This window comes from Vicugna pacos, chromosome X (genome assembly GCF_048564905.1).
Source record: "Vicugna pacos chromosome X, VicPac4, whole genome shotgun sequence".
NCBI lineage: Eukaryota > Metazoa > Chordata > Mammalia > Artiodactyla > Camelidae > Vicugna > Vicugna pacos.
The window spans coordinates 11,004,321-11,030,338 of NC_133023.1; the positions used below are offsets into that span (position 1 = coordinate 11,004,321).

Sequence of the window (26,018 nt, forward strand, 5' to 3'; positions counted from 1 at the left end):
CACAAGTTACCTCTCTGAGCTTCCATTTCCTCAACTATAAAGGAAGATAAAAAGCTGCCCTTTCAGCTTGTTTCTGGGTTGAATGAGATAACACACCTCAAGCATTTAGACAGCACTTGGCTGGAAGCTGAGCTGTGGCTGTCAACACAATCAGCATCAGGGCTCCAGAGAGGGTGCGCAGGCTGATGTCCGCATACCTGTTTGGAAACGTACGAGGTGCTCGTGTTCACACAGGCGAGGCTCTCTTCATTGCAGCAGCCGCCACACCGGAACACATTCACACAGGGAGGCTTGAAGAACGTGTCGGTGCTCCTGCCCAGCTCGCTGGCCACCTCCACGCACGTCTCTCGAGGGCTGCACTGCGTCCTCTGCCATTCCTCATCTATAACTGCGGAGAGGCAGCTGGCTGAGCCCGCAGAAGAAATGGCCCTGACATGCCAGCGTGGGCCAGAATTATGCTGAACATAGTCATTCTGGCATGTGTAGTGCTTATTTTACTAGATGGGTATTTTGGGTTAGTTTTTTACCCAGAGATTGCTTTCAGAAAAATTACAACCAAAATCTGTGTTCCTTCCCATTTATATAACACCTTTGTAGATTATAATTCTATTTTCCATTAGTGATGAACATCACGTCCTATATATAACTATGCTGGGTATATCTCGAGGAGCTGGCTAATAAGGAAGTGAAAAGATGCATGGAAAGAAATAACATGTAAGCAGTATTTATTAAGCAATTTATAAGACACAGCTGGATAGCATGTCTTCTACTTGAAGCCAGGTTTGGGTAGCTTTCAGCACCATCAAGAAATACATTACGGTTGGTTGCTTAAGTAAGTATAGGAGGATTCGAACCTGGCAGAAACATGAATGAAAATTTCAGTGGAACTAATCTTTCCTCAAGTCAGAGTGTTCTCATTTGCAAACACCCAATACCTATGTTTAAATAAAACAATGAAATAAGCCGGCTCATTTTAATGAAAGGAGTGATATTCTGGCCATTCTGGCTAATTTGTGGGAAACAAGAAAAAGAAACCAACCTCTGGGAATCAAAAGAAGATTACATATATTCTTGTAAAACAGTACTTGCTTTTCTTTCATAGTTTATTTTTTAAATTAGATTTTGATACTTTGATGCTTAATGTTGTTTAGCCTTTCTATGGATGTTTTTGGGAAATGATTCGATTTTATAATAAAGATGACATTTAAAGACTTAGTTTGCTATGGAACTGTAGAGTTTATTATATGTTGAAAACCAGCTGTGACTGGCAGCTTGTAAACTCATCATCCAAGATGCCCACCTCCTGGTGTTCACACCCTTGTGTAACCCCCTCCTGTGTGTGTGGGCTGGACCTAGTGACCCAATTCTTGTAAGAAAATACAGGAAGAGTGATGGGATGTCACTGCTGTGATTACATTAAGAAAAACTCTGACTTCCATCTTGCTAGCAGTCTCCATCTCTTGCTGGCACTCTCTCTTGCCTTCTCAGCTTGCAGGCTTTGATGAAGCTAACTGCCATGTTGGAAAGGTCCCCATGGTAGGAGGGTGGCCTCTATCCAACAACCAGTGAGGAACTGGGACCCTCAGTCAGCTGCAAGGAGCTGAATCCAGCCAGTAACCTCTGAATCAACTTGGAAGCATATCCCTCTCCAATCGAACCTTGAGATGCTGCCTGTGGCCCAAGCTGACACCTTGACTACAGCCTCCGGGGAGACTCTGAAGGAGAGATACTGATCTAGGCCATGGCTGCACTTCTGACCCACAGAAACTGTGAGATAAAAAATGTTGTCTGAAGCAGCTAAGTTTTGGGGTATTGTGTTACACAGTGATTAGATAAACTCTGCTCCATTTTTATGCCATCTTCAAAAGTTTGTAATCGGTCTCTGCCCAGATTCTGAATCTCCATATATGGGAGCATGTTTCCACTAGAAAGGACAGAGATAAAATATTATTGCTGCAGATCTGATGCTAGTCTCTAAATTATTCCCTTAAAATATCTTTTCCATATCCTTTCTCCTTTTCCCCTACTCTTAATCTCAAATTTCCTCATATGTTGCTTCTTCGATTACTAAAAACACAAAATGTAAGGTGTTTAGCTGGCTGCAAAGCACTGCAAACACTACACAACTTACCTAAATTTTGCTTTTTCATAATAAAATCTTCTGTCCTAAGAAATCATTGAAAATATCTGGTTATGAATATTTACATAAAGAGCTGAAGGTTGTAAACATGAGATAAAGTACCCATTAGGTATTAACATGGGTATTACTTAATTCACTATTATTAATCATAAATTCTTGACAAAACAAGTAGTCAACTTATAAAGACATTCTTTGTTTAAAATTCTACTTAAATGTTGCTTTCTATTTACTTTTTTATAAAACTAAGTTTTGAAAGTTGTAGCGATAAGATTTTAATCAACCCTGTGGAATTATGACCAATGTCACTGATTAAAGGCTTCCTAACTCTGTTTTCTTTACTATTGCCCAGCAGGAGTGCCCCGCCTCAGGGAGCAACCCTGAAATCCACGAGGGAAAGTTGATAACAAGTTGTAAGTGGGATAACACACTGATTTGATAATTTGCTGCTTCTAACCTAGTAAATACTTTAAAGGATCCCCCATGTAATAAGAGAAATTTTAGAGTTGGCAAATTCCATATTTTTAATGTTTTTAAAAAATATTTAAACACTTTTTTTTATGGTTTCCTCCTTAGAAAATGTCAATTTCAACATCAATGACTTTTTTGTTTTGATCATCCTGTCTCCATCTTCTCAGAGTATCTCCAGGCTGGCCTCAGGCCCTCAGACACGTAACGTGGTTAAGGCCCTGAGTCTCAAGATGAGTTCTGATCACTTTACTTCCATGAAGTCCATGCTTATTCACCATGCAGAAACTACAGCTTCGCTAGAGCTTTAAACCTCTGGCTAAACTGGGTTCTAGGCGTGGTTCCAACCATCTCAACTCATTTAGACACACAGTCACACACACGGACACCAAGCATCCTCCTCACAGCCCTGCCCCAGGGCTGCCGAGGGTCTGATCCTGCCTGTGCACAGACTTCCCCACAGCCAGCAACAGTGGCTCGTGCAACAACATGGTCTTTTTTACATATGGAAAAAAATAAATATAATTCTATAGGGAAAGAAAAGAGTAATTTTGGCTTAGCAGTCAATTTGAATTATTCAACAGACACAATCTGTTACTGGGTAATCATATGTTAATTAAATTTTAAATGTTAGATCATCAGTGCCACGGTGGCTTCTTGTGTGGTTTGGATATGTCATCAAAAAAGTTAAATGCTTAATTGGCGGCCACACAATTGTATTTGGCAAGCATTTCATTCATTATGATGCAGTGCATGTTACAGACAATGGGTTTCTTTCTTTCTTTCTTTTATTATTTTTATGAGGGGAAGGTAATTTGATTGATTGATTGATTGATTTATATTTGGAGGAGGTACTGGGGATTGAACCCAGGACCTTGTGCATGCTAAGCATGTGCTCTACCATTTGAGCTATAGCCTCCCCCTGCAGACAATGGTTTTCTTATCAAGGACCGCCAGACCTTACTAGGGAACAGTCTTTGCCATTATTTCAAATCATGTTATTTTCTAATCCAGAGTCTAGATTCTTTGGTCTAGAGAATTTCTTCCTCCATTACTCTCCCAGTAATATCAGTAGGCATTATTCTAACTCAGCTTCTAACTTCTACATTTCATATTTACTTAAAAAAATCACAGAATTTTGAAGACACAAAAAAATCTATACTTAATCTATTGATTTTTATCCATGTCTGTATGGCTGTAGAATGCTCCTTGTTATGGAACACCCAGGTTGTTTTATTTTTTAAGTAAACTCAAATTGTTTTTCTACTGACAACAGTCTTTCTGGCTTGGTTTGCCCTCACATCTCTGAGTTAAATATATTTCTATATTTTCAAGTGCTACTTGGTGTTGAATTTTGATCTCAAAATCATATTGAATAGATTTCTCCATGGAGTAAACAGAAGAAACCAGGATTCTCCACTAACATCAAAGCCATGAAGTCAAAGACCCCTTATTCTTTCTTCTCCTGGACATGGGCCCGCCCTACTCAACCATTTAGAAGTTGGTGCATTGTTGCTATCTGATACAGAGCAAGAACTGACCTGTGCACGCATACACCTACCTTTGAGTGTCTCGATGTCATAGAAAGTGGCAGCAAACCTGGTGGACCGATGGGAAGTGGAGCGGGAGTCCGAGCTGGTGAGACTTTTGAGCTTCAGCCGGCATCTCCACAGCTTCCAGTCCTCGAAGTGCGTGATCTGCAGCAGTTCCTCCAAACCCGAAGCCGCCCTAATCTGCTGCTCAGACCGTTCCAACATTGACTGATATGCTCGCTTAGACCGAAACAAAAATACTAGTTGAACAGCAAGTTACTCAAGTTTGAGTTTATCTTACTAATATTCATGGGTAACACTTATAAATGTCCGTAGAGCTAAAAAGAAATTAGATTATTCAAATGTACACCAGTACCTAGGAAAAATGACATTTAGTATCTTCTATTCATATTCTGTTCATTTATGAGTAAAGGAATGATTTATTCCCTCTGGGTTCTCAGAACATCGAAAATCAATATTGTAAACAGTAAACAAAAGAAAAAGACAACCTATGGACTGGGAGAAAATATTTGTAAATGATGCGACTGACAAGGGCTTAATTTCCAAAATATACAAACAGCTCATACACCTCAATAACAAAAAAACCAACAACCCAATCCAAAAATGAGCAGAAGAACTAAACAAGCAATTCTCCAAAGAAGACATCCAGATGGCCAACAGGCATATGAAAAGATGCTCAACACCGCTAATTACTAGGGAAACACAAATCAAAACTGTAATGAGGTACCACCTCAACACTAGTCAGAATGATTATCATTAAAAAGTCCACAAATAGCAAATGGTGGAGATGGTGTGGAAAAAAGGGAGCACTCCTACACTGTTGCTGGGAATGTAAACTGATGCAGCCACTATGGAAAACAGTATAGAGGTTCCTTAAAAAACTAAAAATAGAGTTGCCATATGATCCAGCAATCCCCCTCCTGGACATATACCCAGAGAAAACTCTAATTCGAAAAGATAGATGTACCCCAATGTTCATAGCAGCACTATTCACAACACATAAGACATGGAAGCAACCTAAATGTCCACTGGAAGATGAATGGATAAAGAAGTTCTGGTATATATATATTATATATATAATATATATATAAGATATACACACACATACATACATACATACATACACACAATGGAATACTACTCAGCCATAAAAAATGAAATAATGTCATTGGCAGCAACATGGATGGACCTAGAGATTATCATACTAAGCACAGTAAGACAGAGAAAGACAAACACCATATGATACCACTTATTTGTGGAATCTAAAATATGACACAAATGAACTCATTTATGAAACAGAAACAGACTCATAGACAGAAAACAAACTTATGGTTACCAAAGGGGAAAGGAGGTGGGGAGGGATAAATTAGGAGTTTGGGATTAGCAGAAACAAACTACTATATATAAAACAGATAAACCACAAGGTCCTACTGTATAGCCCAAGGAACTATACTCAATATCCTATAATAAACCATATGGAAAAAATATGTGTGTGTGTATATATATATATAACTGAATCACTTTACTATACACCAGAAACTATTACAATATTGTAAATCAATTATACTTCAATAATAAATAAATAAACAAACCAACAAACAACATCACAGTGGGTTGAATGGTGGACTTTTAAATGTCCACGTCCTAACCCCCAGAACCTGTAAATATGACTTTCTTTGGGAAAAGGGTCTTTGTAGATGTAATGAAGTTAAGGATCTTGAGATGAGGTCATCCTGGATTATCCGAGGGGACCTTAAATATAAAGCCTAGCATCCTCATAAAGGACAGAAGAGGGGAAGACACAGACACAGAAGAGAAGGATTTGTGAAGACAGAGGCAGAGATTAAAGTAATGCAGCCTCAAGCCAGGGGTCGCCTGGAGCCACCAGAAGCCGAAAGATGCAAGGAATGATTCTCTCCAAGAGCCCGAGGGAGAAATGGCCCTGCTGACACCTTGATTTTGCAAGTGGATTCCAGAACTGGGAGAGAATAAATTTCTGTTGTTTGATGTCAGCAAGTTTGTGGTAATTTGGTATAGCAGCCACAGGGAACTAATAGAGATTTTTAAGTCATGCTATTTTTGTGACAGGACTCAGTGACAACTGTTTTCATCTGTTACTTGTTTGAGACGCTGACCCACAAAGTCTTGGGGACTTTGCCTATAGTCACACAAGAATGAAAGATTTTAAGACCCTGATCACCTGAACTTGCTGACTTCTAACCCTCTGAACTTTTTTTTCTTTTTATCCTGTTTACTATTTTAAAAACTTTTTTTTTCTGAAAAAATACACTTCCAGAGTTTATGTTGAAAATTTGTTTCCCACACACTTGTATGAACTGTATTGGCTGATACAATACACGAATTTGTGAGGGAAAAAAACTTGGTCAATAAAAGATTTTCAGTATGCAGATGAATTGTTCAAAATTAGAGGCCTGATTATATAAATAATGGCACATGAGTACAGTGCATACCATGCGATCATCAAAACCAGTGATGCAGACGTAGATTGGGACAGAATGAATTGAGCTCCTCCCTGGAATGTGCTGGAGAGACGATAAAGTGGTCTGTCCATGGTTGGGGACCTGGATTTTCTCCTGCTGAGCTTGTCATTACTGGACTTCGCTGTGTGCTCTGGATACGAGGGCTGAGAGCGTTTTCAGAGCCGGGGTGAGGGAGGAAAGGGCGGGAAGGAGCAGTATGGCTGCAGGATGGTCTGAGAGAGGAAAGCGGAGGGAAAGGTGAACGTCAGCTGCCTGCTGCAGGGGGCGGGACAGTGGGGAAAAACAGGTGAGCAAATGGGGCTTTTAGGAGGCTTTACATTGTGCAGCGTGATGTCTATCCTCCTTCATTGCCCCTCAAAAACTTTAGTTAAAACCTGCATCATTCATCAGTGTTTTCCGAGTGAGATTTCTTCTTTTTAGATATGCCAGTGGGTACTAAGAACTGTCCAAAAGTGGGTGCTCAGAAGAGCAAGCGTGGCTCCAGTAGTTATGATACCTCTTTTCAAATGGTTTATGTGTGTGATGTATATTATATGTATGTCCATATTAAAATTAATCATTGTTAATTAATCATATGTATAAAATTAAATTTGTACATGGAACAGACATGAAAATATAAACAATGGTTAAGTCTTCGGATCAAGGGTTGTCAAACTACAGCCACCCTGGCCGAATTCTGTCTGCTGCCTGTTTTTTTAATAAATAAAGTTTTATTGGAACACAGCCATGTCCATTCATTTATGTATTGTTTATAGCTGCTTTTACTCTACAACGGTTAAGTTGAGAAGTTGGATTGAGACCTTCACAGTAGTTTTAATCTAAGGCCACTTATCTTTTTATTTTTCAATCCTTCAATAGCCTCAGTCATATTTCTTATTATTCCATGTATTATATTGTCTCCATTCCCTCTTTTAAAATACTTATTAGACATCGACTGGAGCCTTTTAATGATCTTACATATCTTTTACATGCGCTTTCATATTTACTTATTTTTTCCCCTTCATCTTTTTTTAATGTGTTACAGGTAAACTGGTTCCTCTTCTCAATCACCAATTCTCCATTTGTATGAGTCTAGAGTTTCAGTTTTTAATTTCAATTACCATATTTCTAATTTCAAATATTTCTACTGCATTCTCCTTCCCATCTGCTTTTTGTTTCGTTTCTGTAGGTTTTTCCTAATTTGTCATTTTTATGAATATGATTCCTTTAACTCTTCGAGGATCCTAAATATACTTAAGTATTTCTTCAAACTGTTTTCTATTTTAACTTCATATACATGATTTGTATCCTGATTATTCACTTTATTGGCTATCTCAGTAATAATTACATCTGTGTGCTTTGGAATTTTGTTTCATAGTTTCATTTTCATTGGGAGATTCATGTTTCTTTCTCACCATTCTTTTGTCATCATTTAAAAGTCTATGGTTGCATCTCCTGACTCCCAGGACCCTGAATTCAGAATGGTGTTGAGTATTTATGACTCAGGGATCAGATGAGCCCAAGTCCTGGTTACAAGGAAGTATCTGCCTCTTCCTTTGCCATGAGTGAAGCAGTTTCAAAGAAGATACAGCTCCAGGCAGCAAAGAGAAGTAACCATTTCTCTTTCACTGACAAAGTGCATTCATGGAATCCAGTGCCCACTGGAGCTAAACTCTTGGTGACCTCCACCTTCCAGACTCAGAGTCTATTAGTTCTGCAGCTTCAGCTTCATGGTTTCTTTTTAAACAATTTATTTTTGAGATATTATTGACATATAACATGGTGTAAGTTTAAGGTATATAACGTGTTGATCCCTTCAGCTTCATGCTTTTGGTACCATTTCTGCAAATGTCTGCCATCTGCAGCAGTTTACCATCATTTGATGAATTTCATATTTTATCTCTTGTTGTTCTGGACTAGAAACCATCTCAAAACGTGAATTGAGAAGGTCATCTTGCTTGGAAGTCCAGATGTGAATGTGCGTGTGTACGTGCATGTGTACGTGTTTTTAATAAAGGTGGAAGAATCTTGAACATGTTTATGAGCTGAGGGAAAGAGCCAACAGAGGGGAAGAAAGGGGACATATGCAGGAGGGAAAGTGGGGACCGTAAGTTCCAGAGATAAGTAAACACTGGATGAATGAATGAGAGGGTCATCTTCTGAAACAGGAGGCTCACAGTGATGAAAGGGGTCTGTAGGTAGCAGGACTGCTTGGGACCTGTGATTTCTCACTTCGCTGAGAAGTTTGGATCAAGGCAATTTTCTGGGAGCAAGGCGGGTGGAAGAAGCTTGAAGACAGGGTTTGTGGAATAGGCATCGAATTTAAGCAGCATGCCACACACAGCTGCTTCATCTAAGAAAGCAGGGGATGAAATTGCATAATTGCCAATCTCTCCAGCAACTCTGAAATTCAATGATTCGCCATCAAGTATCGTTTTTCAATAGTCTCTCTTTTCATGATTATTCATCCCCTCTTCTAGTTGGACAGTGTAACTACTTCACATTCAACCCACTCTTTGAGCTAAAATTTTGTTACAACACTGCTTCCCCATGAAAATAATGAAAACAATCAAATAGCTTTTTAAATGCTTTAAAAACTGGGCGATACTGAGAGGACTTTATTTACTGAGGCAAATTTCATTCAATACCATCCATAAATACAGACTGATAAAGGCTTCATAGTTCTTACAGGTTTCAATTCAGTCTCAGAAATATTTTTAAACTATCCAACCACGAGTGCTCAGGACAAAATAATCAAATCTCTGGACTGAATTAAAGCCACTGAATGGCTCATATGAGTTACCTCATCCTTAAAAATTGAAGTGTTAAGTATGAGTTATTTAAGCATACTTTAAGCCTCATAATTTAAAACCTAGTTGGAAATAACTGAGAAATCACGGACAGTCATTTGGTGCTTGTAAGTGGAAGTACTAACAATTCAGCTTAAGCAGAAACCTGGCAACTAATTCATGGGGTTGGTGGGGGTACATGTTTCTGCACTGGTTAATTTTTTATATAATTAATTTTATCTCATCTGCTTGGGCAAGACAAACATTAAAATCAAAAAGTGTAAATGCAGCTCCCAATACATATTTCAACCATTGATTTCAATGGTTTTAATTACAAAACGCTTGCTGAGTAAGCTGCTTATGTCTTCCTATTTTCTAACAGGAGCGCTAATCAAAACTAAGATAATTAAAAAGCAGTCAGCAAGAGGAAGGAAGTGGAGCAGGGCTACCAGATCCCTGCCTTTTGTTACAGCAGCATGTTTTTATGTGTCTGTGGTAATTAATCCAAGACTGTTGGCAATTTCCCCCCTAAACAACAAATCTTTCTGCGATGTCTTGGCTACCACAAGCCAGTTTCTAAATTGTGAGGCTTAAGGTCTCTGTAACGAGATTTTACATTATTTAAATGGATACTGCTTTCTGCACGACAGTATGAAGGGTAATAACTACTTCTCTTTTTGTTACTTTTGAAGTTCTCGTGACGTTCTCCGCTGAGGAAGCGTGAGCTTCTCCAGAGCTCAGGCTCAGCCAGTAATCTAGGTCAAGTGTGACTAAGACAGAGAGCAAGATATGTGGAAAGGTATGGTGGCTGGGTTTGTAGGAGGAATTTGAAGTGTCCACATTGCAGGGGAAGTCAAAGGCCTTCTGTACTCCTAATAATTTGAGCTCTCAATTTCCATGCCCTCACCCTCCAAAAAATATCTAGTCAAGTAACACATTCAAAGAATGAATGAAGGCATGATGTGGGGATATCAAGGTGCTCCACTGAAAAAAGACAGCAGGAGGTTGACCTTGGTGGGACACAGAGCAGGTGTGAGAGTGGGGGGACTGGCAAATAATATTCTGGGGTACCACTTCACCTCCACTAGGATGGCTACAGTCCAGAAGACAACATACCAAATATCGTTGAGGATGCCGAGTGATGGGGACCCTCCTAGGTTGCTGATGAGATTCTAAAATGGTGCTGTCACTTTGGAAAGAGTTCAACAATTCTTTAAGAAGTTAAACATAAACTCACCATATGACCAACCAATTCCACTCCTAGGGATTACCCAAGAGGCCAAAAATAGATTAGTAGCTGCCTTGGGCTGGGAGTGGGAATGAGGGTTAACTGTAAAAGCTCACAAGGGATCTTTATGGATGATGGCTGCACAACTCAGTAAGTTTTCTAAACATCATTGAATTACTTAAAACAGGTGAAGGGGTAAGTTTTATAGGATGTAACTTGTATATCAATATAACTGTTTAAAACAAAAAAAGAAAGAATTGGAAGCTTAAAGGGCAGGCTAATCGTATCCAATCTGGGAAGCAATGGAAAACACTGGAGAGTTGAACAATGGGATATCACTGGACACCCATTTCATTGGTTTGCTCTTTTGTTCATTTCCTCTTGCTCTGGCCTTAGTCCACGCTGTTCCCTCTGCTGGGAATGCCCTCCGCTCTCTGTCCAGCTAAACTGCTCTCAGCCAGGTGTTACCTTCTTAAGGAAACCTCGCCCACCACTCCCACCCCTGCCTGGGTCTGGTCTCTCAGTCACATGGGTTCCTGGCCCCCCATCCTTCTCATCCCCAGTGCTGACCGGCACTGACACTAATGAATTATTTGTGTCATTACTTGCTTAATGCTTGTCCTCTCCACTGGGTCGTAAGGGCTACTGGAGCAGTAATTACATGTCTTATTCACATAGCAATAGTAAGGGTGTAAGAGCTAAATATTTATTAAATGTATGAATAAATCAATTCATCAAACACTACAGAAAATTAAACCCTGAGATTATTCATTTATTCAAACTGTGTCACTTATTTTTCAAGGATCTTCTGAATGTCCCCTCTCAAGGTCCCAATCAAATGCCACTTCTTCCATCAAGCTTTCTAGGATGCCCCTAAACTTAGGCTGTATTACTTATGAACACACTGCATCTCCCTTACTAAACGCAATCTCCTTGAGGGTAGGATAGTGTCAGGTTCATCTTTTTATGTAATAAGCTCTTAATACATATCGGATGAAAGAAGTTATGAGCAATAAATACATACATGTATTTGACAAAAAGTCATTGGGCCCAGGTTTGTGTGGTCCGTTTCATCTTTTATATAGAGTAATGCTTCTCAGAACTTACTGTGCGCACTCATCACCTGACGATCTTGTCAGGATGCAGATTCTGATGCAGTAGCTTTGGGATGAGACCTAGGATGGTGCATTTCCAACAAGTGCCCAGGTGATGAGGACACTGCTGGTTGGCTGGCCACATTTTGAGAAATAAGGGCTTGTAGCAGAGGTTCTCAACCTTGGCTTCACCTTGAAAACTACCCGGGAAGAAGCCTCAAAGAAACACTGACGCTTGGATCCCATCCTCAGAGATTCTCATTTGATGGGTCTGGGATACACCTTGGCCATCAGGATTTTTTACAAACTTCCCAAGTAAGTTTGCTAGCCTTCAGGAAAGCTGGGTGAGAGAGATCCAGGAATTCTTTATACTATCTTTGCAACTTTTCTGTAACTTTAAAATTACTTCAAAACAAAAAGATTCTTTAAAAAATCTTCCCAAGCGATTTTAATGAGAAACGCTAATCTTGGGGATGGTACATGTTGGTTTAAGTTCAAAGACTGGGGTGAGTGCCTGAGCTCCGTCCAAGTCCACTGAGGAGGGACTAAATGGTAGACGTATGCTGAGAAACAGTTTTATTCTTTAAGTTATACCTTGGATTCTAAACATGTGGATGAGTATCTTACTGGACTGGATTTTCTCAGCTCTTTCTTAAGTCACCTTAGTGATTGACTGTGGCCCTCTTCCCAATCTGGATGACTCTTTCAAGACTGGAGACCAACAATACTGTTTTCCAGGCGAAACAGCATGAGGAGGTCAGCTGCCTTATGTAAGACCATCCTAGGTGACAGAATAAAAATTGCTGCTCAAAATCTCAAGGAGCCAAAACAACCTGCTTCTCAAGAATAGAATTAAAAATAACCGGTACAGCTTGGACTGACTGGAATTCAACAGGGAAGAGCTAAGTTATAATCCTTTCACGTGGCAATCTATAAAATATTTGAAGGAAAATATACATAAAAACATTAACATGATGCCACGGAGAAGGAACGTGGCTTGGGAGGACATGGCTGGGTTCCATCCAGGCTCTGAGCTGTTGGACCTTCAGTGAGGAATTTCTGACTTGGGTCCCTGACTACTTTCCTCAAAGGGTTGCAAACAGCTTTTCTTGGGCCATTCCAGTCCCACGCTCTTAAGAATCCTCCTACTTCAGATAGGAAAAAGGAGACCAACTTTGCAAAATTCCCCCTTGGACTGCTCGAGAACTGGGGGTCTAAGATGATGTTTCCAAGCCTTTTCAAAACTGTTGATGCCATTTCGCCGAACTGTGCTGGCAACATGTCTTCAGGAAGTTAAGTGATCAGGGGTGGGGTGAATAGAATTTGTATATTTGGAAGACCCAGAAGCTTCGGAGGGTGCTGTGGAGGGAACACATTTCACACAACTTTCCATAGATTTGCTTAGGGTTTACAAGTGCTGCACGTGGGCACAGTCCTCTTATTGCTGCTCCATGGGGTTCAGGGGAACCGCAGTCAGCAATTTTGCTTTGCAGTGGGTTTAGGGAGGTGTTTCAGGTTGCAACACCAGTAGTTCCACGCTCCCTCCACCTCTTTGCAACTTCTGTTTCCTGGGAAAAACATTTTGCATTTCATCTGGAGCTTGATGTTTAAGGCTTAGCCAAATTTTCCCTGGTTTGGGATCCAAGTTGCACCATCCCATTTCCCGCTGTTCACAGATATGGTTCCCCCAGCTCTGTTCCCGTTTCTCATGCTCCTGCCTGTCAAGGAATCCACCTGGGCCATGTTAGACCCCTGAGGCCAAACTGAAGGTTTGTGACTTTGCCTCCTGTAGCTCTCAGGTGAAATTATACCTCCTGGAAAAATGCTTTGCCTGATACCGGAAACCATGCTGTGGTCTGGACAGACGGCTCACTGGAGAGGGGAGAGCATGGATTAGAATTGTTCAAAATTGGCTCTGAGTGGTAGACCACTCTGGAAAAGGTTGGCAGCTTCTTAGAAAGTTCAACAGACACTCACCAAATGACCCAGCACTCCCGCCCCTACTCAATGTACCCTTGATAAACGAGGACTTAACATTCACACAAAAACTTACATCAGTTTCATACTAGCTCTCTTCCTAATAGCTAAAAACCTGGAAACAACCTTTATGTCATTCAATATGTGACTGGCTGGTTCCGTCCCAGGGAACATCACATATTGAATGACATAAAGGCACTGGGAGTGAAAGAAGCCAGTCTCAAAAGGCTCCTGACTATATGAGTCCATCAGCAGCATGCTCAAGAAATCCAAACCATAGTGACGGAGAACAGAGAAGAGGTTGCCAGAGGTTGGAAGGAGGGGGTGACTATAAAAGCCTGGCATAAATGAATTTTTTCTGTATCCTGATTACGGTGGTGGTCACACAAATCTGTGTGTTCAATTCAGAGAACTGCACATCAAAAGGGAAAAGTGTTAACTTTATCATATGATACCTTTTAAAAAAAAAGTAAGCGGGCTTTGAATCTAGGTACTGCTCTTTTTTTTTTTTTAGCTATTTGACTGAGGGTCAATTATTTAATTTCCTTAAGTTTCCTAATTAAATTTCCTCACTTAAGAAGGCAATGCTAATAATACTGGCCTCAGAGAGCTGATGTGGAGATTACCCAAAGTCACACGTGGGAAAGGGGCAGACAGAGAGGAGGCACCCAATACTCTTCATTTCCTTTCCTTCCTCTGTGCAGGGTGGGGAATCTGGTCCTGTGCTGGGGTTTAGAGGTGTTTTATGGCCCCTGATTTCCCTTAGCAACCAGAGAGGTGAGTTTGAAAAGCTCAAGACGGGGCAACTCAAATCAGGAAATTAAAATTCAAAAAAAACGTTTCCAGGAGAGATCAAGGACAAACTTTCTCTCTCTCTCTCTTTTTTTTTTTTTTAACATTTCTTGGCGGTATTTTCAGCTGAAAGGCCAGTTTTAAAGTTTCTGCCAGGCTTTCCTTATGTCTTTATAGATGGCTGAAGGAAAAACCACCCACTTCTTAAACCTTTGTGTTTCATCAGTAGGGTCCGGCCCTCCCCAGAACAGATGGTACCTAACACTCTGGGCCGTGCCGACCGAGGGCAGGGGTGACAACGCACGTTTGCTGCTGATGACTGTTGTGAAAGTGCGTGTGTGCGCACATCTGGGAGTGTGTGTGCATAGCTGTCTGGGTATTTTAAGGGGATACCAGAGGACTACGATGCCTGGGGCTGCCACATCCCCCAATGTGATGAATATTGTTGGTAGGTTTCTCCGCAGCCAAACTATCTAGCATGTGGGGAAATGTCTATGGCCCCCTTTACATGCTTTAAACCCGTGCTCTACTCAAATGCCTCTGCTCCCATCTGCTCCATCTGTGCTTTGGAGATGACTGTCGGCTGAGCTTGAGTGGCAAAACTCTAAAAGGAGGCTCTGAATCACCCTAAGAATATATATTCCTAAGGTCTGTCACAGTCTGTTTATCACTGATCTCAAAGATTAAGGGCCCAACGTCTAAGGAAACAACCCAAAGCCTTTATGGTAATTAGGCTATTGTTAAAAACAATTTCACTGCCTCCATACCCCTCCCCCAGCTCCCCAGAGAGGAGTATGTTTCTCAGCCCATTGATGTTGGGCCACGTGACCCACCTTGACCAACAGGACGTTACAAGACAAGGTGCAAGCAGAGGACTGAAATGTATTTCTAACTGCACAGTTCTACGTTTCCACCATCACCACAAGCACCCTTCTCTGCTAGTCCACTGATTCAAGGAGGATGAGGGGTCATGTAGGGCGGGCCCATCTATGGCTTGAGCCTTGATTCCCTGACTCCCAGCCGACCCACAGTGAAATAAGTAAAAATAGATTATTGATATTTTGAGCCACTGAAATTTGGACTGGATTGTCCCACTCCATTACTGTGGCAATAGTTAACTGCTAGAGCCCTGTCTCAGCCTAAGTGTAACATAATCCACTGGGTAGACAGAGGAGCTTTATGTCAAACCTCATGCTCCTTTTCACAAAGCAGCCCTGCCGTGCCACTGGCAGTCTGCCCACGTTGCCCCTCTTCACCTTTCTTCCTAAAGACGCAGTGGTCCCGTGTCAACATCACTGCTCTCCTCCTCCTCTTCCTCCCCTTGTCTAAGATGCCGATGATTCCCGGTCTTGCTGTGCCGGCAGAGTCGTGAACCAAGCACACCACTGCAGATGCTTTTACTTTTTCATCTCACCCTGTTCTTTGAGGGGGTCTACTACTTAGGGTGAACTCAGGGTATTCCTTCAATCAACATCACACTCTTCCTAACTCTCTCCAGAGTGGAACAGTGCGTAACAACACAATTGTTGCCATAGCATTATTCGACCCATGTCATTTTCTTTCTCCAGAAATAATTTTAGGCAAATCAAGATTTCAGGAAAGATAAACTTTTCTCAAAGATACGACTGTTATAAATATTTAGATGACAATGAGCGACAAAAGAGACTCATAAAACATGTACATTGTTACTTAAAGTTTCAGGCATTAAAATTATCCTTTTCCTAGGCCAAGTGGAGCTCCTTGGCTGCTGATAAGACATGCAAATAACTAAGACATCTTTATTTTATAAAAAACTCATTTCCACTCATGTGCCTGGCGCATGGTGAACATTCCACAAATGCTCACTGCGCTGAATGTACAGCTCTCCTTTTCCCTGGAAAAAGGAGCCTTCCGAGCAGTTGAAATAACCTTGAGTGTCTTCCTTCAGTGTTTCTACCCCAGTGTCCCACCAGTCACTTCCCCTCTTGATGGTATGTTCAGAAACACTTAGAAGCAACCAAAGTTGTGTAAATTAGTCATTAATATGATTCACAAAATATTTCCAGCTTTCCATCTTCTGAGCACTTGGAAGAACTGCACTTCCTGGCCCCTGGTGGTTGGATGGGGCAGGGGGTCAAGGAGCTGTGATCAGAAGTGATGTGTGCATCACTTCCGGTCCACAGTATTTAACTGTCAGGGCAAGACTGTGTTTTATCCAGATCTGCTGTGTAGCTAGATGTTGTTTTGCCATCTCTCTGTGACCACCAAGCTGGGATAATGGACTAAGGTGACTTCCACCTATAACTGGGTCCTTGAAATGAAAACCCTACAGGATAGCTTATGGCTGGAAAAATACTGGTGGATTCCCTGATACCTCCACCCAAATTCTCTCTAATCCTCACAGGAAAATAGCACAGGGTGAATATACTGCCTTATTTTTTTTTAAAACCTGTTAGAATTTTAAAAAATGAAACCAGACAAGCCATGATGAGAGTGGGTGCTGGAGACCACTTGATGTAGTAGTTCATAACCTGGGTATCTCAAATCCTAGAAACCTAGTCCATAAGTCAGTAATAAAACCTTTTTTTAGTATCCACTCTATTTATTACACCTTTCCACTAGGTGATTGTGACACTGAAATAAACAAGACAATGAAAACTTCCTGTTCTCAAAAAGCTTTCATTCCAGTGGAGGGGGACAAAGCAATAGACTTATACACAAGCCAATAAGCAATGTCAGGTACTAACACATACCACAAAGAGGATAAAAGGGTGTAATGGTAGAGATCAAGGTTGGCAAACTACGACCCGTGGACCAAATCCAGCCTGCAGCCTTTTTTCATAGAGCCTATGAACTAAGAATTCCTTCTTATAATTTTAAGTGATTAAAACAAAGGAAAAGAAGACTATTTCATGCATGAAAATGACATACAATTCAAATGCCAGTAGCCATCAGGTCTGACTGGAACACAGCCACCCTCTACAGGATCTGCTCTGGTTACTTCTCCAACCTCAACACCTGCAGCTCTGGCCTCCACTCTCCCTACCCCAGCCACACCGGCCCCTGGTTAACACCCTTACCATGGCCACTGCACAAAGGCTGCCTCTGCCTCCCTCACTTCCTCCAGGGGTCTGCACAAACAAAACAGAATCAGAGAGCTCTCCCCTCACCCACCCTTCTCTGTCTCCTTCCTCTTCTTGATTTTCTTCATGTCACTTACCACCCTGACATGTTCTAGATTTGCGTATTGCCTGCCTCCATCTGCCACACTTGGAATACAAGTTCCATGCAAGTTAGGAAGCCACTGCCTTATTTCCTGCTGCATTCAACACAGTAGGTGCTCAATCAACAAATGAATTGTTGGATACTGGAAGGTTCTAGGGAGAGGCAAGGGAGATCCTTTAGGAAGAGGACATCCCAACCGATCAAGACTTTCATGATGCAAGGAGGCTTCATGGCTTCAGAATGTCCTAGTATCTTGGTAGAGACTAAGAATTAGTGGTGAGAGAGAGAAAAGAGGACTTACCAGCTTAAAAGCAACCTAAGAAGCAGTGTCTCACCTTATCCCAATCGCATTCCCGATTGTATACAGTTTCCAGCCCTCTCTACTGATCTCAGGTGGTAGGAAAGAGCTGAGATTAGAAATGCGCTCAGAGACGATTGTTGTCATATGTGTCCCTCTTTCTCCCATACCTCTAGGCCACTGTGGTAATGACAAATGTGCCTGGGAGTTCCGGGTCTTACTACCTTACATTCTACATGCAAGCATCCATGTGTCCAAATACTACATTTTCATTCCATAAATTGTCTTTATAAGTCTGTCCCCAAGGGGTTCCTTAATGAAACTTGCTCAACATGCAGTGTCAATGTGATTTTTGTCTAGTGCTCTTAGAGGTCTATAGTAAAGGTTAATCCACAAGTCCAAATCAGGATTTTTAAATTAAAAAATAAATCATACAGGAAGCACCACATTCAGGATATAAGACACAGGGGCTACTGTATTCTGCAAAACAATAATATGCTAAAGGGATAGAAAAGCTTCAATCAGCTAACTAATTGACTAGGAAAGAAGAGATCTGTGTCTAGAAGCATGTAATTCAACAGATTTAACTGTAAGGTCATACATGAAGAAGAAACTAGTGGGAAATATTTCGAATGTCTTTCACGTCAAGGGCAATGCCTGTCAGGAAAGTGGACAAGAGCTCGCTGGGCCATCTGACTAGCAACAAAGTCAATGCACTTTGCTGTGCATGACCTCAGGGAGGGCAGTGGGGGCAGGTCTGCTTCCTGGAGTTAAATATGGAAGGTGCACCTCAGTTCTTGTCATTCAATTCCCTTTGGAGACAATTTCGGAAGAAGGCCAGGGACATAAAGGCTATGAAGTCTTGTGAGCCATGTGGCTTCTCGTGAAAGCTAGAGGTATCCCACATGCCTGTGGACTTGGACTTTTTCCAGTCTTAGGCAGAGTCTGAATGACTCCAACACCCAGCATTATTCTTCCACCGGCGACGTTAAGAGGGAGCTAAAAGTTAGTGTGGGGGAGAAGGAAGCAAATTTTTTCAGAAAAGAGTTGGGCAAACTTATTGTGACCAGTAATTAGTCATTTGTCGTTCTACTGATATGTCTGTATCAGTGACTTTGAAAAGATTTATGGCAGATGGCTTCCCCTCGTGACTTAAAGGGGGTGCCAAGATTCCTGATGACAAGAAATGCTTATCAAATAAGGCAGAAGCAGTGCTGGCCAGGAGGTCAATGTAAACAAGGCAGTGACATTGCAGGTATTCATTTACCAAATGCCCAGAGTGTCTATATTATTGTACTCAGGGCTGTTGCATGGAGTTGAGTCTATGTGGATAGAGCTTCCTAAAGCGCAGTGTACATCCTGTGCAACTGTATATGATTACCCCAACTGCTAAAAAAGCTGGAGAAAACAGACACAGAAATAAATCCCATCTCTAGATGGTTAATCTGACTATACTAGTGCACCAAGAATAGGCACTGGATTAACCTTATTTCTGGAAGAAAACATGTTCTGCTTAGACTGAAAAACTTAGCAGCTAAACAGTATACACAGCAGTTTTGAGATTTTCAAACAGATTTATCTCAGTTCACAAATTCCATGCACTACTGCCCTGAACAGCTCTGAGTACAAATGGCAAGCCTAATGAAATCAGGATGCCTTTCACTCATAAGGCACTGAGTGCAACTGTCTGGGGTATTAGTAACTGCCTGCATGGGTTACTGCAGGAAAAAGAACTGTTCGCAGAAACCATACTAGAGGCAACGCTAGTCGAAGGTAGAAAACCAGGAGAGCGCTCCAGGCTAGAAAGCGAGGCCTGCGGGGAAAGGGCTACCTAGGGCTAGAGCTGGTACTGTCGTCCTTTCGAGAAAAGAGGTGGTAAGAAGAGGGGTGGGTGGAGAGAAGCACACGGCCATGGACCCACCACTGGGGAGGACCCTAAAAACATCTTATAATAAATGAAACATTTTTAGCTCCAAAAAGCACAAAATACACTCAGATCCCAGCGTCCAAACCATTACCATCTTGAATATGCTCCCAGACTAAACTGTAATTTCAACAAGAGGAACATTAACATTAAAAACATACTGCTTCTTGAATTTTCTCTTAAAAGAAGGTTGAGGGGGGGAAGAAACAGTAGAATAATCAATACGATACACCTTCTTACCCGTCACCACCCGGTCACGCCTATGCCCGAACTTCTATTTACCTGTAGGTACTCCTTTCCTTCACATCAGAAAGATTTCACTTAGCTGGGGGTTGGGTGGATATAAGGTCAGGATACGGAGCTTCACTTTTTAAAGGAAATTCAGATAGATATGAAAAAGATGGCTGACAGTATCGCTAAGCATAAAGCCCTGCATCTACTACGTGCAAAGACAGGCTGTCTGTCACATGCGAATTCAACTGCTTCCCTCCAGTGCCCCATTAAGCAAGTTTCTGGCTTCGCAGTAAATGTGAAACATTTAAAACCACACTGTGCCCAGGACCCTTCAAGAATTCTTGGCGTCTGTGCTCTTCAAAAGGGCTGAACAAGCGGAAGAATCTTACTTCTTTCCAACAATCCAGTCTCCTCTTGTACCATCAAATAAACTGACACTTAAAAATCCAAGTAAAATGGAAACATTTTAAAACTCCACGTAATAAAACTGAGGGGGGATAAAACCTCCATGAACCCAATACATCTAAGGATTCCTGAGTTCTGTGGACTTAAAAAAAGCTAAACAATATATAAAACCGATAAACAACTAGGTCCTACTGTACAGCACAGGGAACTATATTCAGTATCTTGTAGTAACCTATAATGGGAAAGAATCTGAAAAAGAATATCTGTAACTGAATCACTTTGCTGAACACCAGAAACTAATGCAACATTGTAAATCAACTATACGTCAAAAGAAAAAAAAAAAGGATGAACAACCTGAGAAGTCTTTCTTGCTTCAAACAAGTCTGATTTTTTTTTATCTAGGCTCAAAATTGGATTCCCTATTACCTGCAATCTGGTATGGAGAGCTAACATCCAGACTTGTGGCAATGAAGTAAAACTGAGTGACTGTGGTCTCTCCTGTGTACATTTGGAACTTGGAAAGTTACAAAGGTGTAGAATGCCGGACAAGGTGACTCTCTAGCCCTACCACAGAGTTCAACCTTCGCAGAAATACTGCTTATCTGTTTATGTACTGTATGTACATCTACGCTTTTTACGTAACAAGACTTTTTCACCCTCAAGGATCAATTTTCCCCTGATGGGGGCGATATCCGCCTTGTTGAAAATGCACGTTCTACCAACAGCTACAAAAACTCAAGTCCGCATTTGTCTATTCACGGCCAGAAATTTCCAGATCAATAATGATTTAGCACAATTTCAGTCAAACAACTACATCTGAATAATTTTCAAAATAAAAGATGAAAAAATCCAATATAATCTGTGAAATACATGAAACTGGGCGAAATATTGCTCAGTCAGTAACATTCCAGCTGATTTTTTTTGTGTGTGCATTACTCTCAGTTCACTGGGCTCTATCTGATGCTTGCTCACAGAATCAAAGATTCGATTATGGCTGAATTTTACACACGTTTCAAAAAGCAAAGAACCAAAAGGGTTTCCAAGAAAAGTTTTCCAGATGGTGGCAATGGGTAATTTGGAAAACCAGATGGAAGATGTCTGTAAAAAACACAGTAGTTTTCAATTTACAGAAGAAATTAATGAACTAAACGAACTAAGCTAACATTTGCTGCTCACAGATGACATTAAAAGAAACAACCCACAAAGTTATCTGTGACATAAAAACAAATCAGGGCTTCATTAGAAAGCCACTGTGCTATGTGCACATATGCAACTGAGGGGAAACCTCACAATCTGAAGAGATTCCTGTCCTCTTACATCTCCAAAAGCCCCCTTCTCCAGCATTTTCAAAGACTCATGGCAAGAATCTTAGCGTAAGAAAGAGAACATGCATTAACGGGTGCAGATTATAGCCTGTCCACTACTAGGGATGTTCTGCATTTTTCTATTATCTAAAAAATAGTGGGGGCAAAGAAAGAACACCCTCTGTATAAGCCAACTAAGAAATCAGCATCACGTTAAAAATTGAGCTCACCTACCTTCACTGGTCCATGTTCGAAACTGGCGCCCTGCACCAACTGTAGAGAAGACATCATGAAAATATTCACTACTGCCCACCGTCTGTACATTTTGAATATTTTAATATCCACTGATTACCAAGCTGTTGACATCAGGCAGCTAGAGCAAACTGTTTCCAAAGGCATTCTCCAGAAGGAAAGCTCGAAACCCCAAGACTTCGCATGGAAAAACAAATCATCAGTTGTGATCAAAATCCAATGAAACCACTTCAATTAGTCAAGGTATGTTTTTGCACAATCTTATGGGGGTGGTGAGAGATGAAAAAATGTTCAGTGTTCTCATGCTCCAAAAATAATCAGGAGGTGGACATATCTTCCACTTGAAATGAAAAAGCACTCAAAATCCGTTTCACGTCCAGCAAATTTTACAACAATCTCTCCATCCTATGCCCCAGGTTCAAGTTGTTTTGTAAAGAGGTGGTGCGGCCACCAACGTTTGCAGCTACAGGAGGCTGGGACCCAATTCTGGATTCAAACTTTTTTCACAACCCTCATGGAAGCTTGCAGGAGCATGTGTCTTAAATCTGACACAGATTTTGGCAGAAACGCAGGCAAGTCTTGGCCGTAATCCTGTCGCGTCCCTACCAATAGCAGGGCAGTTTTAAAAACTGACTGAAACACTCAGAACTGCTGTTATTTTAATGCAGATAACCTGTAACGTGAAACCCCAGCTCATAGGCATCGAAATGGCATTGCTCAGGAAGAGAGCACGGATGCTCACGCATCCACTTTCAGTGACACGCAGAAAGCAAAGAAGTATGCTTTAAAAACAACACAGGCGCACCGATAACAAAATATCAACATGCACGTGAAAGGCAAACATACACAAAATGATTCTCTTAACAGAAGCTTAGTAACTTAGGTCAAAATGAAAAACATTGATTTTTAAAGAAGCAACAGTGAGGTTTATTTGCATGTGTCAGACTATGTCACAGACACTGCTGTCAAGACCACGTTATCATTTCAGTGTGGAATTCTTTAGAAGCACTGGTGAAGTCAGCTCTGGAAACAGGATGCACTGAACGGGTGGATGCCACCAACGGCAAAATCCTAGAAGGCGGCCAGACCTGCCCTTGGGCTCGTCCCTAGTTTCCAATCTTTGATTTCCAGGTTTTGGCTCTTTCAAAGCCATTTTTTGCATTTCTGAAATCAAGAATGGCCTGAGAAATCTCTTCATCTGTGTTCATCACAAATGGGCCTAGAGCAGAAAGAGACATTCAGAAAGTTCTGGGTGATGAGAATATTTTCTTCTACCACTAGAAACAGAACGTATTTCTGTATTTCTTAATTCGAAACAAACTCAGGCATCTCTGGACAGTAAAAGGTTATTCTTGCAGCATCTGCTCCCCGAGGACTGTAATACAAGTTTCTTGACGAGGATTGAGCATGATTATAAAGACCAAACTTCAGATAAACAAATGCAGTTACATCTCACTCACCCACAGCAGGCTGTCATCAGCAATGGAATCTCTTTATTCAAAACATTCTTGGGTTTGGTTCCATTACAACCATGTTTGTAGTTGTTAGTTCTTTTTATCTTCTTTTTGAAATTGATGTATAACTGACATACATTATATTAGTTGCAGGTGTACCACAAAATCATCCGATATTTGTATATATTGGGAAATGATCCCCACAGTAGATTTGGTTAACATCTCTCACCATACCTAGTTACAGAATTTTTTTTCTGGTGATGAGAACTGTAGTTGTCAGTTGCATAGCATTGGCTGATGTCAAGAATTGAACCGATCTGATAAAAAAAAATGGCGAATCTCATAGTTTTGGTATTTTTGCAGTATACGGGGATGTGTCCTGACACGAGGGAAGTACGTCATTTTTGAAAATTAGTAGCACCCCATTGACAATAAACAGGAGATTACAAAAATTTCAACTTAAGAAAGCATGACATTTTGGATTCTCTAGGGGTCAGCACACTAATTTTCTATAAAGGGCCAGAGTACATATTTTAGATTTTGTGGGTCAAACAGTGTCTGTCTCAACTATCCGACTCTTCCACTGAAGCAAAAAGCAGACATAGACAATACAAAAGTGAAGAGGGATGGCTGTGTGCCAATAAAACTACTTACAAAAACATGCAGTGGGCAGATTTGGTCTACGGGTCATAGTTTGTCTAATTCCTAGGTCTGAACTTGGGTTTTGCTAAAAGGGTAGAAGAGGTCCTCCGCTAATGGACCAGGAGGCAAAATGCCTGTCTCTTCCCTCTTCACATACTGTAGGAGCAAAAGGGTATCATCCCAGAATGCATCACTCCCACCATCTGTTGGATAAACAAGGCCAGCTCTTACATGGCCTTGGCAGTGTCTTGAAAGCAGGTGACAGCTTTGTCCATTGACTATCTTTCCTCCCCCAGTCTTCAGAGGTTCCATCAAGAACCTTTTAAATGGAAGTGACTCTTCTAAGGAGCTTTCTCCAAGAGACCCGGATGAAAATGTAACTGTAATATTTTGAGGGAGTAACACATTCAAACTTCTTAACTACTGTTAGCATATCAGCACCAATGTGGCGCTCACTTTAAAGACTTGAGAAGGAAGACACAGGCTAACATGCTCTGATGATGTTGAGGCCTTTGGAGAGGTTGCAGAGAATAGAACGGCAACAGAAAAGGCAAACTGGCAGCAGGTATCTAAATTCATTCATTCAATTACCTATCTGTCAAGTATTTATTGAGTGCCTGTCAGACGATGAACATGGTGCTAGGAGCTTGAGACATAAAGATGAAAGACAAATGAATGACAGACTCTCTCCCCTCAAGGACCTCAAATCTACCACAGACAGAGATATGAAAACAAACTATGATAAAACAGGGTGATATACAGAATGATAAACGTATATAAAATCCATAGGTTCAGCACAGAAAGGGGAGAAGGAAGAGCTCAGGACAGGAGTCACAAATGAAGTGATGTCCAAACAGGCATACATGGAGGAAAGGTGTTTTCAGGATTAGCATCCTAGAGGAACTGAGGATGGGGGCAGAGTGCTGGAAGGAGGGATGGGAGGGGGAAAATAAGGGGGGATCTGACATGTAGGAAGAGGCCAGACCCCTCCAGGTTCTGGATGCCACCTATGGGAAGAAGGTTGGACATAATTCTGCTGGTAAAGGGTTAAGTAGAGAGTAATGTGATTTGATCTGCAGTTTTAAAAGAAAACTTCGGCATCAGGGTGGAGAAGATGTCTGACCTGAGAGGCTGAGTTGATGCTGGAATTGTTGAAGGGTAACTGAGACACAAGACAAGGGAGACTGGGTAGAGCAAGGAACTCAGTTCCGGATATTCTGACACAAAGGTGCCGGAGACAGTGAAACAGCTTCCTGGCAGAGGTACCTGGTACACTGTTGGAAATAGGGATCTGGGGCTCACGAGAGAAATTTTGTCTGCAGATGGAGATTTGGATTCTATCAGGTAGAAAAGAATGAGAGTCTGCATATGCAAAATAAATAATAAATCCAAGAGAGCACCCAGGAGAAGCCAATTTTTTAAAGGACACAAGGGGGAAAGGGAAATGGAACTCAGAAAATGGGAGCAGGACCGATCACCTGCACATCAACATTTTGCTATAGCTTGGCCTTGAGGACCACCTCTCCCAACTTTTTTTTTGAGGGGGTAAAAAAGGACACTTCTGGGCTTCCATTCTGACACTTCTCTAGGGTATTCTGCTGTGCTGTTCCCATTATAATGTGCACATGGATCACCTGGGAATCTTATTAACATACATATTCTGATTCAGGAGGTCTGGTGTGGGGTCTGAAACTGTATTTCTAACTCTCTCTCCAGGGATGCTGTCATTGCTGGTCCACGGACCACACTTTGAGAAACAAGGGAAGCAATGGGAGCTTGGAAC

At 41.3% G+C, this 26,018-nt stretch overlaps 2 protein-coding genes across 3 annotated transcripts in view; both read right to left on the minus strand.

Annotated features, from left to right (window-relative positions):
• The window catches only part of VEGFD (vascular endothelial growth factor D), a 34,308-nt gene extending 11,325 nt beyond the window's left edge, over nucleotides 1-22,983 (minus strand). The window contains exons 1-3 of the mRNA XM_006212643.4: nucleotides 22,122-22,983; nucleotides 4,167-4,377; nucleotides 198-388 (exon numbers count right to left, since the gene is read on the minus strand). Coding sequence (XP_006212705.2) covers nucleotides 198-388; nucleotides 4,167-4,377; nucleotides 22,122-22,211 — 492 coding nt within the window. The 5' untranslated portion in view covers nucleotides 22,212-22,983. The remainder of the gene's footprint in view (nucleotides 1-197; nucleotides 389-4,166; nucleotides 4,378-22,121) is intronic.
• A 59-nt stretch (nucleotides 22,984-23,042) lies between these two features.
• Nucleotides 23,043-26,018, minus strand: part of PIR (pirin) — a 97,286-nt gene continuing 94,310 nt past the window's right edge. For both annotated transcript variants that reach the window (XM_015246463.3, XM_006212644.2), the window contains one exon: nucleotides 23,043-23,358. In XM_015246463.3, the coding sequence (XP_015101949.1) occupies nucleotides 23,246-23,358 (113 nt within the window). In that variant the 3' untranslated portion in view covers nucleotides 23,043-23,245. The remainder of the gene's footprint in view (nucleotides 23,359-26,018) is intronic.